This window comes from Panthera uncia, chromosome X (assembly GCF_023721935.1).
Source record: "Panthera uncia isolate 11264 chromosome X, Puncia_PCG_1.0, whole genome shotgun sequence".
NCBI lineage: Eukaryota > Metazoa > Chordata > Mammalia > Carnivora > Felidae > Panthera > Panthera uncia.
This window is the reverse complement of record NC_064817.1, coordinates 68319778-68338252: the sequence shown is the minus strand read 5'-3', so window position 1 is coordinate 68338252 and position 18475 is coordinate 68319778. Positions and strand designations below refer to the sequence as shown.

The 18475-nt window shown below is 35.4% G+C and overlaps 1 protein-coding gene across 1 annotated transcript in view; it reads left to right on the top strand.

Annotated features, from left to right (window-relative positions):
- Positions 1–18475, top strand: part of LOC125931809 (rab proteins geranylgeranyltransferase component A 1-like) — a 174356-nt gene that overhangs the window by 41074 nt on the left and 114807 nt on the right. Inside the window, exons 3-4 of the mRNA XM_049644032.1 lie at positions 13627–13699; positions 16499–16623. Coding sequence (XP_049499989.1) covers positions 13627–13699; positions 16499–16623 — 198 coding nt within the window. The remainder of the gene's footprint in view (positions 1–13626; positions 13700–16498; positions 16624–18475) is intronic.

The window sequence follows — 18475 nt, the reverse complement described above, 5'->3', positions numbered from 1 at the left end:
ATCCTCTCCTTTTCCTTCCTCCCTAGGACAGTCCAGGGGTTCCTTTAGCTCTGGACCACTTCTCTGCCCTTCTTACCTATTCCAATGTGGACTCTTCTCTACATTTTTCTGAAGAAAGTCTGTTCTGTCATGTCTTCAGGTCATTTTCTGGGTTTTACACCAATGTGGGTGTTATTTGTGGGATGAGGTAGCTTAAGATCTTCCTGCTTTGCCATTTTCTCTAAAAGTTCCTCTTGGATTTTTGATAACAGCCATTCTGACAGGTATGAGGTGGTATCTCATAGTGGTTGTGATTTGCATTTCCCTAATGATTAGTGATATTGAGCTTCTTTTCATGTGCCTGTTGGTCATCTGTGTGTCTTTGGGAAAATGTCTATTCAGGTATTCTGCTCAGTTTTAATTGGCTTATTTGTTATTTTTGTGTTGAGTTCTTTTTATTTAAAAAAAAATAAATGTTTTTATTTATTTTTGAGACAGAGAGAGACAGAGCATGAGCAGGGGAGGGGCAGAGAGAGAGGGAGACACAGAATCCAAAGCAGGCTCCAGGCTCCAAGCTGTCAGCACAGAGCCCGACGTGTGGCTTGAACTCACGGACTGTGAGATCATGATCTGAGCTGAAGTCTGAGGCCCAACTGACTGAGCCACCCTGGCGCCCCAAGTTGTTCTTTTTATATTTTGGGTCTTCTCCCCTTATTATCATTTGTAAATATCTTCTCTTTCAATGGATTACCTTTTATTTTGTTGATGATTTACTTCACTGTGCATAAGCTTTTTCATTTAATGTAGACCCATTTGTTTATTTATTTTAGTTACAAATTTTTTTTAATGTTTATTTTTGGGAGGGAGAGAGAGCTCACGCGCATGCACACGCATGCGCGAGTGGGGGAGGGGCAGAGAGAGGAAGACACAGAAGCAGACTCCAGGCTCTCAGCTGTCAGCACAGAGCCTGACACAGGGCTCGAACTCAAGGATGGTGAGATCAAGACCTGAGCCAAAGTCAAACGCTGGACTGACTGAGCCACATAGGAGCAACTGTTTATTTTTGCTTTTGTTGCCAACACCTTTGGAGTCTGATCTAAAAAAATATTGCCAAGACTGAAATCAAAGAAATTGCCATCTACATTTTTTTCTAGGTTTATTGTTTATGGTCTTACATTCAAGTCTTTAATCGACTTTGAGTTAATTTTTGTGTATGGTGTAAGATAGTGTTCTGGTGTCATTATTTTTCATGTGGCTGTCCAGTTTTCCCAGCACCATTTTTTGAACAGGCTGTCCTTTCCCCATTGTGTATTCTTGCCTCCTTTATTGTAAGTGAACTGACCATGTATGAATGGGTTTATTTCTGGGCTTTCTCTTCTGTTCCATTGATTGTGTGCCTGTTTTTATGCCAATATGATACTGTTTTGATTACAGTAGCTTTTTCATATTGTTCAAAATTGGGGAGTGTGATCCCTCCAGCTTTGGTTTTTTTTTTTTTTTTTTTTTTCCCCCTCAAGCTTGCTTTAGCTATTCAGGGTCTTTTGTGGTTCCATACAAGTTTTAGGATTGTTTGTTCTGGTTCTGTGAACATGCCATTTGAATTTTGATAGAGATTTCACTGAATTTGTAGATGGCTTTGAGTTAATTCTTCCAATTCATGAGCATAGAATATCTTTGTGTCTTCTTCAGTTTCTTTACTCAATGTCTTCTGGTTTTCTGTGTACAGATTTTTCACCCCCTTGGTTTAATTTATTCCTAGGTATTCTTTTTTGATGTGATTGTCAATGGGATTGTTTTCTTGATTTTGTTTTGATAGTTTGTTGTTAGTATATAAAAGTGCAACATATTTTTGTTTATTTTGTATTCTGCACCTTACTGACTTCTTTTATTAGCATTAAAAGTTCTTTTGTGGAGTCTTTAGGATTTTCTTTATATAATATCATGTCATGTGTAAATAGTGACAGTTTTCCTTCTTCCTTTCCAATTTATATGCCATATATTTCTTGCCTAATTCCTCTGTCTAGGACTTCAATACTGTGTAGAATAAAAGATGCAATAGTGAACATCCCTGTCTTGTTCTTGATGTTAAAGGAAAAGCTTTTAGGTTTTCATTCTTGAGTATGATTTTCACTGTGGACTTGTCAAATAAGGCCTTTGTTGTTTTGAGGTACATTCGGTATATATCCAGTGTGTTGGAAGTTTTGTAATCATAAATGGATATTGAATTTCATCAAATAATTTTTCTACATCTATTGAGATGATCATACTTTTATGGTTCATACTGTTAATACTGTGTATCACTTTGATTTGTGGAGTTGAACCATCCTTCCATTTCTAGAATAAGTCCCACTTCATCATGGTGTATTACCCTTTTAACATATTGTTGAATTTGGTTTGCTGATATTTAGTTGAGGATTTTTGTATCTATGTTCATCAGGAATATTGGGCCATATATATATATTTTTTACTTTTGTAATATACTTGACTGGTTTTGGTGTAAGCATAAGTGTAACCTCTAAAATGAATTTGGAAGCTTTCCTCCTATTCAGTTTTTTCAGAGAATTTGAGAAGGATAGGTATTAAATCTTTTTTGAATGTTGGTATGATTCATCTATGAAGTCATTTGGTCTTGGGCTTTTGTTTATTGGGAGTTTTTTTCTTTTTTTGATTCAGTCTCTTTATTAGTAATTGGTGTATTCAGATTTTCTATTTCTTTATGATTCAGTTTTGGAAGACTAAGTTTCTAGGAATTTATCCATTTCTTCTAGGTTATCCAATATGTTAATTTTTATAGTAGTTTCATATATGTAGTGGCATATAATTTTTAATAGTAGTTTCTTATTATCCTTTTTATTTGTTATCTAGTTTTAACTTCTTTCATTCCTGATTTTATTTGAGCCCTCTTTTTTTCCTTAATCTTGATAAAAGTTTGTCAATTTTATATATCTTTTTAAAGAACCTGCTCTTAGTGTCATTGATCTTTTCTCTTTTTTTAGTCTCTACTTCATTTATATCTGCTCTGATCTTTATTATTTCCTTCCTTCTACCAGCTTTGGGGCTTTGTTCTTTTTTTCCTAGTTCCTTTAGTTGCAACATTAAATTGTTAATTTGAAATTTTTCTTTTTCCTTGAGGTTGGCCTGTGTCACTGTAAATTTTTTTCTTAAAACCACTTTTGCTGCATCTCCTAGGTCTTGCGACATTGTATTTCCATTTTCATTTGTCTCAATGTATTCTTTTTTAAGGATTTTATTTTTTAAGTAATCTTTGCACCCATTGTGGGGCTCAAACCTACAACCCTGAGATCAAGAGTCACATGCTCCACCAATTGCGCCAACCAGGCATCCCATGTCTGAATGTATTTTTGACTTCCTCATTGACCCATTGTTTGTTCAGTAGTATGTTGTTTAATCTCCTCACATTCATGATTTTTTTTCCCAGTTTTCTTATTGTAATTGATTTCTAGTTTCATATCACTGTAGCCAGAAAAGAAGTTTGATATAATTTCAGTCTTCTTGAATTTATTGAGGCTTGTTTTATGGCTTAACATGTGAACTGTTTTGGAGAACGTTCCACATGCAGTTGTGAAGAATGCATATTCTGCTGGTTTGGGAATGAATGTTCTGTATATGTCAACTAAGTCCACCTGGTCTAACATGTCAGTCAAGGTCAGTGTTTCCTTATTGATTTTCTTTGTGAATTCATTGATGTATGTGGGGTGTTAGTCCCTCATTATTATTGTGTTGCTGTCTTTTTTTTCCTTTTGGTCTGCTAATATTTGCTTTATATATTTTGGTGCTTCTATGTTGGGTGCATATATAATTACAAATGTTATATCTTCTTGCTGGATTGACACTTTTATCATTATGTAGTATCCCTCTGTCTTTTATTATTATGTTTTTTGTTTTAAAGTCTATTTTGTGTGATTTAAGTATAGCTATAGCAGCTTTTTGTTTCCATTTGCATGGAATATACTTTATCACTTCACTATCAGTCTTTGTGTGTCCTTCCTTGTAAAGTGACTCTCTTGTAGGCAGCATATAGATGGTCTTATGTTTTTATCCATTCAGCTACTCTGTATCTTTTGTTAGGAGAATTTAGTCCATTTGCCTTTAAAGTAATTATTGATTAGTATGCAGTTATTGCATACTAGTAGGTACATATTGAGAAGCACTGGACTTTTGAGACTCCTCTCTATTGTGTGCCCTAGCACCAGAGTAGGGTTTTTGGCAAGATTGTGTCTCTGCTTCTCCTACCATCTGGGTGTGGTTTTTTTATTCTTCATTGTGGAGAAGCACCTCATCTAGTTTTCACATATATTTCAGAGGGAAATGATCCATATGTAGGTTTGGTGTGTCCTTGGGAAGAGATTAATTCAGGATCTCATGTTACTGCCTTGCAGAAATCCTCTACCTTCTATTATTTAGATAAAGAAAAGACTGGTCTCCTATAGGGGTGAGAAAATGTATATGAAACATCAAAGAATCAAGTGTTGCCCTAGTTTTCTCCTTTCAATATTCTCCAACATTAAAGAGATTTCATGATATCCATGGCACTAATTTATGAGTGAAAGTAATTTGAATTTGCTTAACCCAATCTAGTGTTCAACATATTTTATGTTATTAAAGATGACATGATATAATAGCTATTATTTATGAAATGTTTGCTTAGTACTGTGTTAAGTAGTTTGCAAATACTAAGTTATTTAATTCTTTTTTTAAAATGTTTGTTTAGTTTTGAGAGAGAGAGAAAGAGAGAGGCAGAGCATGAATGGGGGAGGGGCAGGGAGAGAGGGAGACACAGAATCTGAAACAGTCTCCAGGCTCTGAGCTGTCAGCACACAGCCCGTCATAGGGCTCGAACTCATAGACCATGAGATCATGACCTGAGCTGAAGTTGGATGCTTAACCGACTGAGCCACCCAGGTATCCCAAGTTATGTCTTATTACATTTCTGTTTTACTAGTATATTTTTTCCTCTTTTGCAGATGAGGAAGCAAATTAAGAGAATTGAAATAACTTGCCCAGTGTCACATATCTGTTAGGGGAAGAACCAGGATTTAAACCCAGGTCCATTTGATAGCAAAGCCTGTGCTCTTTTACTAAGAGAAGCTGTAGGGTTGGAAAACAGACACAAATACTAGACTTCATGGTCAAGAGACCTGATTCAAGTCATGACTGTCACTGATTAGTTATGTGATTTAAGTTGTTTTCCTCAACTGTAAAATGTGGCTAGTTCACACAAGAGTCACTGCAAGGGTCCAGTAGGATACATGTAAACAGTTGAAGTGTGGCTGGTGAGGTGTGACAATAAAATGCAGCAGGTTTCCTAAAAGGCTTTTCCTTTGGAATCATTGTGAATATGTTCAGCCTTGATTTTGGAGGGAAGTGTAGGAAAAAATCCTTGGAATGAATTCACAAATTTTTATGGATTTGAAACAAATGCCATTTATCTTCAGGTCACTGATGTCCTTTTTTAAAAGTTAAAAAAAATGTTTATTTTTGAGAGAGAGAGAGAGAGAGAGACAGAGTGTGAGTGGGAGAGAGACAGAGAGAGAGGGAGACACAGAATCTGAAGCAGGCTCCAGGTTTCGAGCTGTCAGCACAGAGCCCAACACAGGGCTGGAACTCATGAACTGCGAGATCATGACCTGAGCCGAAGTTGGATGCTTAACCGATTAAGCCACCCAGGTGTCCCTAGGATACTGAAATCCTAATAACAGATGCTTAATTTGCAAATGACAATTCTTAAATAGGGAGAATTTTTTTCCCATAGAGTTCCAAAAGATGCTAGGTTGATTGAGACAGTTATTTGCAGAAATTTTGATAAACCAGCCCCTTTCTAGATATTACTAATTTTAACTTGTTTTATTCAGTGGGTTTGGATTAGGATACATTTCACACAAATTAGAAATCTACATGCAAAGGTAATTGATTGTACATACACATTTTTTCATTGCCTGTCTCCCTCCCTCCCTTCAGCCTCCTCCACTTGAGCAATTTCTTTAATATTCACCCTCTTTTGAAAAGAAAACATAAGAAAAATCGTTTTCTCTTATATTTTCTATTCTCATTTTTTTTTTGTTTGTTTTTAACTTTGAAATGACAACTATCCCTACCTCCTTGGTGGTTTGAAGAATATCAATCAGCTTTACAGCTAGAAGCAGAATAATCACAGATTCGTCCTATAATTTCCTTTTTTCCCCATTAATGAAAACAGTTTGATTAGCTTTTCCGTGACATAAGAAGGGTTAAATTTTAGAATCTGTGATTAGTCTCAAGTAGTGGAGAGGGAATTAGCAGTCCTCAGTCCTTGTCAGTTGTGTCCTCATTCTTGTCTCTCTTCCTTCTTAGATTTGTCCGTAAACCTAGCTATGCCTTGCTGGCACTAAACTCTGGTAATTGCCAGTGAAAGGACATTGGAGACTCCTGTCAATGTGTTTTCCTGTATCCACACTTTGCAAGGAGAGGAGGAGGAGGATTACATATAAACCTATATGCTAGGCACTGCTTTAAGTGCTTTCATTCCTATTTTACAGATAAAGAAACTGAGGCTTTAAAGTTAAGGTTATTGGCTGAGGTCATGCAGCTAGTAACACGCACAGTGGGATTTGAACCAAGCTTCGTCTGATCTGAAAGCCTTGATTAATAGCACTGTGTCAGTTCTTTTAGTTAACAGTTATTACCATGTATTAAGGGTTCCAAGATGACCAAACTAATGTCTCGGCTCTAAAGTTGCTCCTAGTGAAGTCAGAGGAAACATTCATGCAGTTCTAATTACAGGACGGTATAACAGAGGTCTTATATAGAAGTATATGCAGAGCTATGGAAGCACAGAGATTGTTTTTTTCTGGCTATAGACCTGCAAGCCTCACAGACGATGATATTGGATTTGAGTAGTTCTGACTGGTTTGACTAATTTCATCATTAGTTTTGTGATGTTGTAGCATTTTGTGCATAGGGAGTGGCATTAATAAAAGCACAGACTTGCAGGCACTTGACTCACTCAGGCAATGCTGAGTGTTTGGTTGGGGGTGATGTATTGGATGCGTGGCAGAGAAGGGCTATTTCCAGAGATATGGGTGGAGAGTGAAGTTGGAAGTTTTGAAGGATCCTGTAGTGATGCTAAGGATTTTGGATTTGACTCTAGAGGCATTAGTGAACCCTTAAACATCTTTAAGCCAGGGAGTGTTGAAATGTAATCTGCCAAGACCTGATCATATGGCTGTAATGTAGAGGTTAGATTGGAAGGAGAAGACACTAAAAACAAGGAAAACTTTGAGGCCACTGATGAATATATAAGATAAAAGATAGGGTCTGAAATAAGTCAGCAGTGGTAGGGATGGCAAAGATAGAAGGGTTTTGAGAAATGAATTAGAATTGACACAGTGAAGAAGGAATGATGAGTGAATTCAAGATTTTTTAGCATAGGCAGTTGTAAGAATGGTATTGGTATTTAATGAAATGGGGAAACTGAGAGGTGAAACCAAATTGGGGATGGGTAAACAATAATAAAATTTTTTGACTTGTAGAGATTAAAGTTAATCAGAGATATTTAATGAATGGACTTTTCCAATAAGCTGATGACTCATCTGTATTTTCAGCTCCAAAATAGCTGTGAGTCTGGAGACCACCAATCTGTTCAGATTGCAGATACCAATTTGTAAGTCATCAGCGGAGAAGTGATAATTGAGTCAGTAGGAATACATGAGATCACAGAGGAAAACAGGAATTGAGGGCAACCTTTTTACATTTACCTACTCATCTATCTGCTTTGGTTGTCTACAAGTGGATTTGAATGGGTGGACTAGTGTCAATGACTAATAATTCTCAACATAGGAAGGTCTCTGTCCAGCCCTAATTACTGGGGACTCAGCCTGGTATTTCATTCTAGGAGACTGATGTGACTGCCAAAGCAACTTAATGTAGCCTCATGAGATGCTTTTAAAACCAAATAAGGGCCTGGTCTTCCTCTCTAACAGTAGATTTGCATACACTACCGAGGAGGCCCACCTTCCTTGATCTTGGAATGAACATATGGTGAAAGGAGCTTGGTTTTCTTGTGTGTCAGGTATGTGGAGCTTTTAGTAAATGAGAATTTGTGTAGAGAGTAAATTCAGTATATTCTCTAGTCTGTTCTATTATTTGTCAACCAGGAAGGTAGAAACATGTCATGATTTTTTACAGTATTACAATCAAATTTAAATGGGATAAATTCTCTTTTAATATGCATTGTATTTTGTAGTCTTTATAGCTGGCAAATCAATACTAGTAGACATAACACAGTTATTTTCCTACTCTTATACAGAAAGATATTTGCACACATTAAAGTTGAGAAATGCAATAAAATTGGTTGTATTTTAGGTCCTGGAAATGAATAGTCCCTCCAGCTCTGGCACTAGAGTAGATGTAGTCATGAAATTATTTTCCCATTTTTGTTATCCAGATGAATTAGAGAAGCAAAAATTAGACTTAATTCCATGTAATGTCCGTAAACAGATCTCATTGCCTTTACTTACAGTAAGTCAGATCCCAGGATTTGTATTATATGCTTATGTTTATAATTTTAAATATTCCAATTTTGTAGATTATAGAAGACAATATTTATAGTGGAAAGAGTATAGATTTTGGGGCCTGATATGCCCTGGGCTTAAATCCAGGCCATTTCTTAGCTGAGTGAGTTAAACAAGATACTCAACTTCTTGGTTGTTTTTTTCTAATTTTACGATAGGGATAATTATAGCACCAATCTCTCAGGATTCTTGTGAACATAAGTGATAGTGACTAGAAAATGACAAGCTCCATAATACATATTATTCTATTTTTCTCCTTTCCCTTAACATGAATTAAGGCAGCATTTCTCAAAATATGTTTGTTGAACCCTAATCCCTCTAAATGCTTTTTCAAAAAAAAAAAGCTCATATGTCAACTAATTTTTTCCCTCTTGGTGAGAACAGACATTAACATATTTAACAGTGCCAAGAAGCTCTATCTTAAATCATTTTTTTTTTTTTTGGTAGTTTAATTTTTTAGAACCCAGCATTTTCCAACTTTATTTTGTCATTGTATCATTTTATTTTCTTGGAACACCTGTTAATAGATTATGTTATTGATGGGGTACATTTTGGAAAAGGTGAATTTAGTAATCAGGTCCAGGTGCTTTTTTTTTTTTTTTTTTTTGAGTATAATTGACACACGATGTTACATTACTTTCAGGTATACAACTTAGTGATTTGACAAGTTTATACATTATGCTATGTTTTTCCCAGGTATTTGATATCTAAGTATTTGGCTTCATTGAACCACAGGTACATTATAATATCCTGTGGAGTAAATAATGCTACCCAGTTTAGAGTTTTGGGATTATGTTGCAATGGATAGGATTAGGCTTTAGGAGAACTGAGTTTTGTTTTTGTTTTTTTTTTTTTGTTTTGTTTAATTTTTTTGTAATATTTATTTCTTTTTGAGAGAGAGAGAGAAAAAGAGAGAGAAAGAGAGCATGAGCAGGGAAGGGGCAGAGAGGGAGACGCAGAATCTGAAGCAGGCTCCACAGAGCCCAACGCGGGGCTCGAACTCGTTAACTATGAGATTATGACCTAAGCCAAAGTTGGAGGCTTAACTGACTGAGTCACCCAGGGACCCCTAGGAGAAATGAGTTTTAATCACAGTTCTGCCAATGGTAGCTGTGTAGCCCTAAGCTAGTGACTGAATTTCTACATAGACAAGTCTTAGTATCCTTATCTGTAAAATGATACCTTATCTGCTTCACAAGATTGTTGGAAAAACCCATGAAAAAATAGTTGTGAAAATAATTTTGAAAATTAAAAATGCTGTCTGTGGAAGGGGTGGTATTACTAACAAGGAAATGGAATTATAGGAACAATGAATATAGAATAGGGGAGACCTAGAGATTGATCTGTGCTGCTTCCCTTTTCAACTCCTGTATTTTTAATAATTAAAACAATTTGTAGGTGAATGTGCCTGAATGTCTGCAGCTCTGTCTTTTGTCAATGTCCTGTACTTGCTTACAGAAGGCATTTCCCACTATGGGATGTAGTTTAGCATCATGTCACTATGGGTGTTACTGAATATTCAATACTGAGTTATAATTATCATGCACAATGGAAAAGAAGATTCTTAGGATTTAATAGGCTCTAATAATTTATTACAGTTTTGAGATGTGGAAAGGTTGAAACATTGTACCGTGAGCATATTGTTACTACCTAGATTCTGCCATTAAATTTTTGCTGTATTTGCTTTATTACATAACCACGCATGTATTCATTTTTCTTTCTATTATTTCATCTTATTCTTTGTATGTTGTACACAATCTAGTACCTTCACTCTGGAACACATCAGCATGCATATTATTAACTAGAGTTCAGTATTTATTTATGGTTCTTTTTTCAGGATAAAATTACATGCAATGAAATGCACAGATCTTGCGTGTACCATTTAATAATGGGAAATGCATACACTTGTGTAATAACTACCATCCTAATCGAGATAAATAATGTCATTACTCTAGAAAGTTCTCTCATGTCCTATCCAAGTCAAGCCCTGCCCTTACTCCCACTCTGAAAGGCAATCTTTCTTGGGATATTTTTTACTATAGATTAATGTGTTCTAGAATGTCATATCATTGGAATCATGAAGAATGTACTCTTTTTGGGTAAAAGCTTTTTTCAGTTAGCATACCTTTTGAAATTCATCTGTGTTGTTACCAGTAGCTTATTCATTTTCATTGATGAATAGTATCAATCCTGTAGATACACCTCAGCTTATTTATCCATTCTCCTACTGGTGGGTATTTGAATTCCCACCAGTTTGGAGCTCTTGAGTAATAAAGCTACTATGAAAAAGCTTGTACAAGTATTTTGTGAACACACACTTTTCTGGTTTGTAAATACCTAGGAATGTAATTACTGGGTCATAGTGTAGATATATGTTTAGTTTTTTCAGAGACTGCCAAGCAGTTTTGCAGTGTTTGTACCATTTTACATTCCCACCAAAATGTATGAGCATTCTGGCTCATTGGTGAATACACCAATATCTGGTATTGTCAGCCTTTTTAATTTTAACTGTTCTGGTGGATGTGTAGTGGTATCCCATTATGTTCATTTTTAATGCTTATTTTAATGTGTACTTCTCTCCCATCCAAGTACTAACCTGGCCTGACCCTGCTCAGCTTCTGAGATCACATGAAATCAGGCACATTCAGGGTAGTATGGCCATAGACTAATGTGTACTTGTTTAATGACTAATGATGTTGAGTACCTTTTTATGTGCTCATGAGCCACATCTATCTTCCTTTGTGAAATGTCTGTTCAAACCCTTTGCCCATTTTAAAATTTGAATATTTGTCATATTATTAAGTTGAAGGAAATCTTTACATATCCTGGATACCAGTCCTTTGTCAGATGTGTTTTAGGAATATTTTCAACTAGTTTTTGCCTAACCGATTCAGTTTTTAAAAATGTTTTTTAAATTTATTTATTTGTTTGTTTATTTTTTCGTTCATTTGTTTGTTTATTTATTTAGCCAGGGAGGGGCAGAGAGAGAGAGAGGGAGGGAGAGAATCCCAAGCAGGCTCCACAGTGTCAGTGCAGAGCTGGATGTGGGGCTCAGTCTCATGAACCATGAGATCATGACCTGAGCCAAAATCAAGGGTCAGACACTCAACCAGCTGAGCCACTCTAGCGTCCCGGAGCATCTTATTTATGACCTTGTGGTGACTTAAAAGAAATCTAAATATCTCAACAAGAAATAAAGACAGTTGTGTTTTTTTTTTAAACACCCAGGATATTTTCTAGTTTTGTTGAATGTTATATTTAGAGGATGGGAAGGGATGGTGGAAGTATATTATTCTCAGACAAGGGGAAAGAGAGTATACATTTCTTTTGGAAAGACCACTAATTCTAATACCCCCTCTCTCTTTACTCTTCCCTCTTCTCTATATTGGCTGTTGCCCGCCTTCTCCTTCTGCTGTTCTCTCTGACCCAAGGGATTACAGTTTCCAGGTTTCCTGATTCCAATATGTTAATAAGGGTGGCCATCTAGAATTGTTACTATAGCTGAAATTCTATCTAAATTTTAAAGCCCACTAAAGATTCTTTTTTTTTTTAATGTTTATTTATTTTTGAGAGATACAGAGTGTGAGTAGGGGAGGGACAGAGAGAGGGAGACACAGAATCTGAGGCAGGCTCCAGGCTTCTAGCTGTCAGCACACAGCCTGACGTGGGGCTTAAACTCAGGGACCATGAGATCATGAACTGAGCAGAAGTTGGATGCTTAACTGACTGAGCCACCCAGGTGTCCCAAAGCCCACTAGAGATTCTGAATGGTGTATGAATTTGCATTATCTCTGAGAGAACTATCGGATTATAAGTAAAGTACTGATCTGTATTACTAGATACACTTTCACAGATGTTTGATTTAACCATTTTCTGTGTTAGAGCAAAAAAGTGATTAGTGGTAAAATACTTGAGCCTAAAGTCTGACTGTTCTGAAGGCCTATGTCAACATTTAGTTGAGGAGAAAATACATTAGAATATTGAGGGAATCTCCAGTAGCATTATGGATGAGTAATTTTGGATATTGCATTAAAGGTTTTAGTTGTTGTTTCATATTAAAAAGAGCTTTTATAGATTTTTATTTTGTTAGAGAAAGATACAGAGAAGCAAAATTGAAATAAAAGACAAAACAAAACCAAGAATGTGTCCCACCCCAGAACCAGAGTGGATATTGTAGGTGGGACTAAGTGTACTTTGGGTCTCATCATACAAAGAATCAGTAAACATGAAGAGTTTTTCAAGAACTGGGAAGCCTAGTATGTAGTTCAGAATTAAAGCTTTCTTTCTGGTTGCTACACTGGTAACCTTCCTTCCTATTGGTTCCTTCCTACTTAAGGAAGTTAATCAAACGTCCAATGTCTGCAAGGTTTACCTGATCTTAATTAGAAGACTTCTGGGTTCTCTAAAACAGAATGACGATCTTCATAGGACTGTGGAATGAAGAATTAATAGTTCACCCAGTTATCAATGGGAATACTGTTCTTACTTTACTTATCACAAAAGTCTTGATGTGAATAACTGTGTCCAGGATCTACTTTTATTTTTGGCCCTGAAAGCTGAGAATAACACAGGACCACTAGATCTAGAGTAGCCAGTTTGTGTGTGTGTGTGTGTGTGTGTGTGTTGGCATGGGTTATGGGTTTGGTAGTGGTGGTGACAGTGGACATTTAATTGTTTATAGAAAACTTAGCAGTTTTTTCCACTGGCTTTCCTTGAGATCTACCAAGGTTTTTCTCCCTAGCCATTTTTTAAAACCAAGGAGTCAAATTTGTTCATGTTCCCTGCTCAATGCCCATATTAAGCTGTTCACAATCCCTGATCAGTGGCATTTGATCAGTGGAGAAATCTCTAAGGAGGCCAAAGAGATTTTTTAATTCCTTATACAATGAAAAGTTACCTTTGGGATCTGAGAGGCCCACTTGTATTTCAGCCTGGTATTTCAAACATCCTAATTAGGTTTTGAACTCTGAGGTAGCAATATTGAAATGATTTGAAGGGTTCAGGGTGGTTTGCTGATGGAATTCAATGACTTGATTTTTATACCCTTTTCTTTACTCTTATTTTGTTATTGTTACAGAAGAAGCTACTATGGAGGAAACTGGGCCAGTTTTAGCTTTTCAGGACTATTGTCCTGGCTAAAGGAATACCAGGTAAATTTAGTTGATTTTTAATCTACTATGTTGTATTTTGTATCACACAATAACCCTACAATGAAGAAAACCCTAAGCTTCTGTACAATAGACTGATGCCACATTTTTATTTATTTAACAAAAATTATGCAGTCTTTTTAGCTAATGTTCTTCCAATGCCTTCAAAATATAGTTATCACTTTTTAAATATACAGTACATAGATAAGTTGGCAGAAGAGTACATCATATATATTTGATACCATATTTCTCATTATATGCCCAAATATAAGACAAGATTTTTTTCTTTAAAATAGTCTTTCAGAAAGATATTCCGGTTGTTCATAAAGTCTCACATATTACTAGTTGTTCTTTCAGTCAGTATATGTTGAAAAAAAAAAACTATTTGGGGAAGATACATTAATTTTAAATGATCTGTGTCATTGGTGGTTTTACATATTTATAGAAGTCATCTGACAGAATCAGTAAAAACAAAAAGCAAGGAAAGAAGTTTAATGTAAATTTAGTAATTTTTATTCTAAGGTAGGATCTTGCTACTACAACTGTTGGATATCATTGTAAAGAAGTTTTTGTAGAGGACATTTACAGCATAGTAATATGGGAGTTGGTTATGTCATGGAGTTTACTGAATTTTATGACAGATTTAAAAAGCTATCCTAATTTTATGTGAACAGTACATGTGGCTTGAAATGAATTTCCTACTGAGAGGAATTCCATCATACATGGAATCAGAAACTGCTGTATCTCAAAAGAATTTAGACAGTTGGGAAAGGTAGATGATATATCCTAGAAAATTGTATTCAGTTAGCTAAAAATCATATAGCTAAGACTTATTAAGCACTTACATGTGCCAAGCACCACACTAAGCATTGTAGTTGTACTGATTAATTTATGATACATGACTTAAAAAGTGCTTCTGGTGATGACAAAGACACTGATGTTGAAGATGCAGTGAAGATTCAGTTTGAATAATATCGTTGCATGAAATAAGAGTTTGGAGAGACAACCGATATTTGTAAAGTAATATTGCATGTAATACAAACTGTATAAATCAAGAAAGTAAATGTTACAAGTAGACATTTAACTGTTTTATGTTTGTGCCTTAAATATTCATATATTTGTATTGATCAGAAACCCTATTTTGAACCTTATTCTTATTAGGAAGTATGTACAAATGTGGGTCATCTTATTTAGTATATTTAGCAATAATAGTACTTCCATGAAAAAATTTAGTCTAGATGCTCACAACAAAGACAACAAAAGTACCTCAGTTGTCTGAATGGAAAACATCTAGTGAGTGAAGGGAATTTTATAAAATGAGTTTTGCTAATAGGTTAGATTTATTAAAATAAAAATATTTTTGTAGGCATTTCTTTTATTTTGGTGCTCAGCATCTTGACTCTCTCACCATATCCTTTCCTTCTTCGCTCTTTGTCCCCTGCTCCACAGTCTTTTCTTCAGACTGGTAACCCCTATGTCTACACATTCAGAGTTCAATGTTTTACCTCCTCTCTACCTATATTGGGATTTTTAACACTAATAATTACAGTTAATGATAAAAAATGTCTACCCTACTTTTCTTCAGTTTAAAATGTTAAATTCAGGACAAAAAATCTTTTAAGATAATTATTATCCTACTTTATGAAATCTGTTAAGTTTAGAAATTTTCTGAGTTGAATTTACTTCAAGGATATTATAGTTATATTTCACTACTAGTGCTTTGAGAATATATAATACATTAAAAAAAATTTTCTCTGACAAGATATGTGCCAAATAGTTTAAAATTTTAAACAGGTTAAAAATTGATTCTTGACATTTGGAAAAGGCATATCTTGACATTTCCAAAAATCTCCTGTATTCAAATATTGCTGTACATACAATTTAGGTCCATAAAATGTAGTTAGGAATTATTGAAAATTTGTAGGGCCACTTCCAATCATTACAATTTACATACATTATTATACATTATTGTTTCTATTGTCTTTATGAATATAAAATATTTAGAGGGGGGCCTGGGTGGCCCAGTTGGTTAAGCATCCGACTCCTGCTCAGGTCCCAATCTCACATTTCGTGTGAGATATCAGCTCAGAGCCTGGAGCTTGCTTCAGATTTTGTGTCTTCTCTCTATCTGCCCCTCCCCCATTCATGCTCGGTCTCTCTCTCTCTCTCTCTCTCTCTCTCTCTCTCTCTCTCTCTCTCTCTCTCTCTCTCTCTCTTTCTCTCTCTCTCTCTCTCTCTCTCTCAAAAAAATGAATAAAAATAAAAATATATATATATTTAGAGTCACTTATTATACAGATCTTAGTTATAGTGAGCTGAATACTTTTCAGAAATACTTTTGCATATAATCAAAATTTGACATGACTAATGACTAACCTTCAAAGACCTAAAAGTAAGTAGAATGAAGTAATTGTGAGCCTGCTGTTTGGACAACAAAGTGCAAAAACTTCATTATTAACAAGTAAAATGTACAACAGACACACTTGATTTTCAGCAGATAGAGGGTTAGTTGTTCTAGTTCTTAAACAATGTCAAAACAGGCACATCCAATGTTCAATGACTGCATCAAAATGTCAGATATCCTGATAGAAATCTGTAAACAAGAGCTAGCTTTTGATAGGATAGGTTTTTACACAATTTTCTTCTCCTTCCTTTGAACATGGTACACTATGCTAGAGTCACTTCAGAATTTTGATGGGATCAAAGGGAAAGCATTAATTTAGAAAGATACACAGTTTTACAGAAAAGTAGAGGATCACATTGCTCAATTTAATTAAAATTTCTCATCTGTATTTTGTTTAGGAAAACAGTGACATTGTGAATGAAAACCCAGCATGGCAAGAGCACATTCTTGAAAATGAAGAAGGTATTGCTCTTAGCAGGAAGGACAAAACCATTCAACATGTGGAAGTATTTTGTTATGCCAGGTATGAAAAGTATTAATTTAGGGTAAACTGAGTTAATGACTTCTTAATTCACATGTATTCAAAAGAAGCCAACATATGACTGACATTGGTTGCTAACAGTCGAATTGATATGATGGTTTCCCTTTTTTAAAATAGAACTTTCAGTTTTCTCTGCTTAGATGATGATTATGATAATAACATCCTACATTAATGACTTGTGTCTTACAACAGTTCTGTGCTGGGATAGAGCACATAGTACTAGTTGCAGCTTTTACAGAATCCCCCGTGTAGCTAAAAGAGATTCATTTAAGGTCACATGGCTTGAAAAAGGCCACACATAGGCTAGATAGTGGTAGAGCTCAAGTTTAAAACCCAGGATAATTTAATTCTACTCCAGTGTTCTTCTAATTCTTCTTAGATAATATTCAGTGTAGGGCGCCTGGGTGGCTCAGTCAGTTAAGCATCCGACTCTGATTTCAGCTCAGGTCATGCTGTCACGATTTGTGAGATTGAGCCCCATGTTGGGCTCTGTGCCGAAAGCATGGAGCCTGCTTGGGATTCTTTCTCTCCTCTCTCTGCCCCTCCCTTGCTCATATGCATGTACTTTCTCTGTCTCTCTCTCTTTCAAAATAAACTAAAATAAAAGGTAATATTTATCATAGCAAAATGGGAAATACACAGCACTATTCTTAGATAATACTTAGTGTAGCAAAATGGACAATTATAATTTTGAATTAAAAAAATCAGAATGACTGGTCATGACATTTGGAGACATTTTCGAAAATCAGGAGAGAATATTGGAAAGTAATATTTTAAGTGTCTCTTTCTAAGTGAGAATTCATTATTTTTTTTTAAGTTTTTATTTTCCAGTTTGTTAATATACACTATTATATGAGTTTCAAGTGTGAAATATAGTGATTCATCAATTCTATATGTACATCACTGGGTGCTCATCATGACAAGGGCACTCCTTAATCCCTATCACCTATTTAACCCATCCTTGCACACACTTCTCTGGTAACCAACCATCAGTTCTCTATAGTTAAGACTCTGTTTCTTGGTTTGTCTAATTTTTTTCCCTTTGCTCATTTGCTTTTTTTTTTTCTTAAATTCCACATATGAGTGAAATCATGATGGTATTTTGTCTATCTCTCACATTGGAAAGAGCAAGATTTCATATTTTTTTTATGTCTGAATAATATTCCTTGTATATATCAGTTGATGGACACTTGGGCCATTTCCATGTATTGACTATGGTAAATGATGCTGCTATAACCATAGGGGTGTATGTATTCGTTTGAATTATGGTTTTTGTGTTCTTTGGGTAAATACCAATAGTGCTATTGCTGGGTAGGTCTTTTTTTTTCTTTTTCTATTAAGTTTTTAAAAAATAATTTATTTTTTAATTTATATCCAAGTTAGTTAGCATATAGTGCAACAATAATTTCAGGAGTAGATTCCTTAATGCCCCTTACCCATTTAACCCACCCCTCCTCCCTCACCTCTCCATCAACCCTCTGTTTGTTCTCTGTATTTAAGAGTCTCTTATGTTTTGTCCCCATTTTTATATTTTTTTGCTTCCCTTCCCTTATGTTCATCTGTTTCATATCTTAAAGTCCTCATATGAGTGAAATCATATGATATCTGTCTTTCTCTAATTCTGCTTAGCATAGTACCCTCTAGTTCCATCCACATAGTTGCAAATGGCAAGATTTCATTCTTTTTGATTGCTGAGTAATACTCCATTGTGTGTGTGTGTGTGTGTGTGTGTGTATGTGTGTGTGTGTGCGCGCGTGCGCGCGCACATACATTTTCTTTATCCACATTTTCTTTATCTACTCATCCATTGATGGACATTTGGGCTCTTTCCATA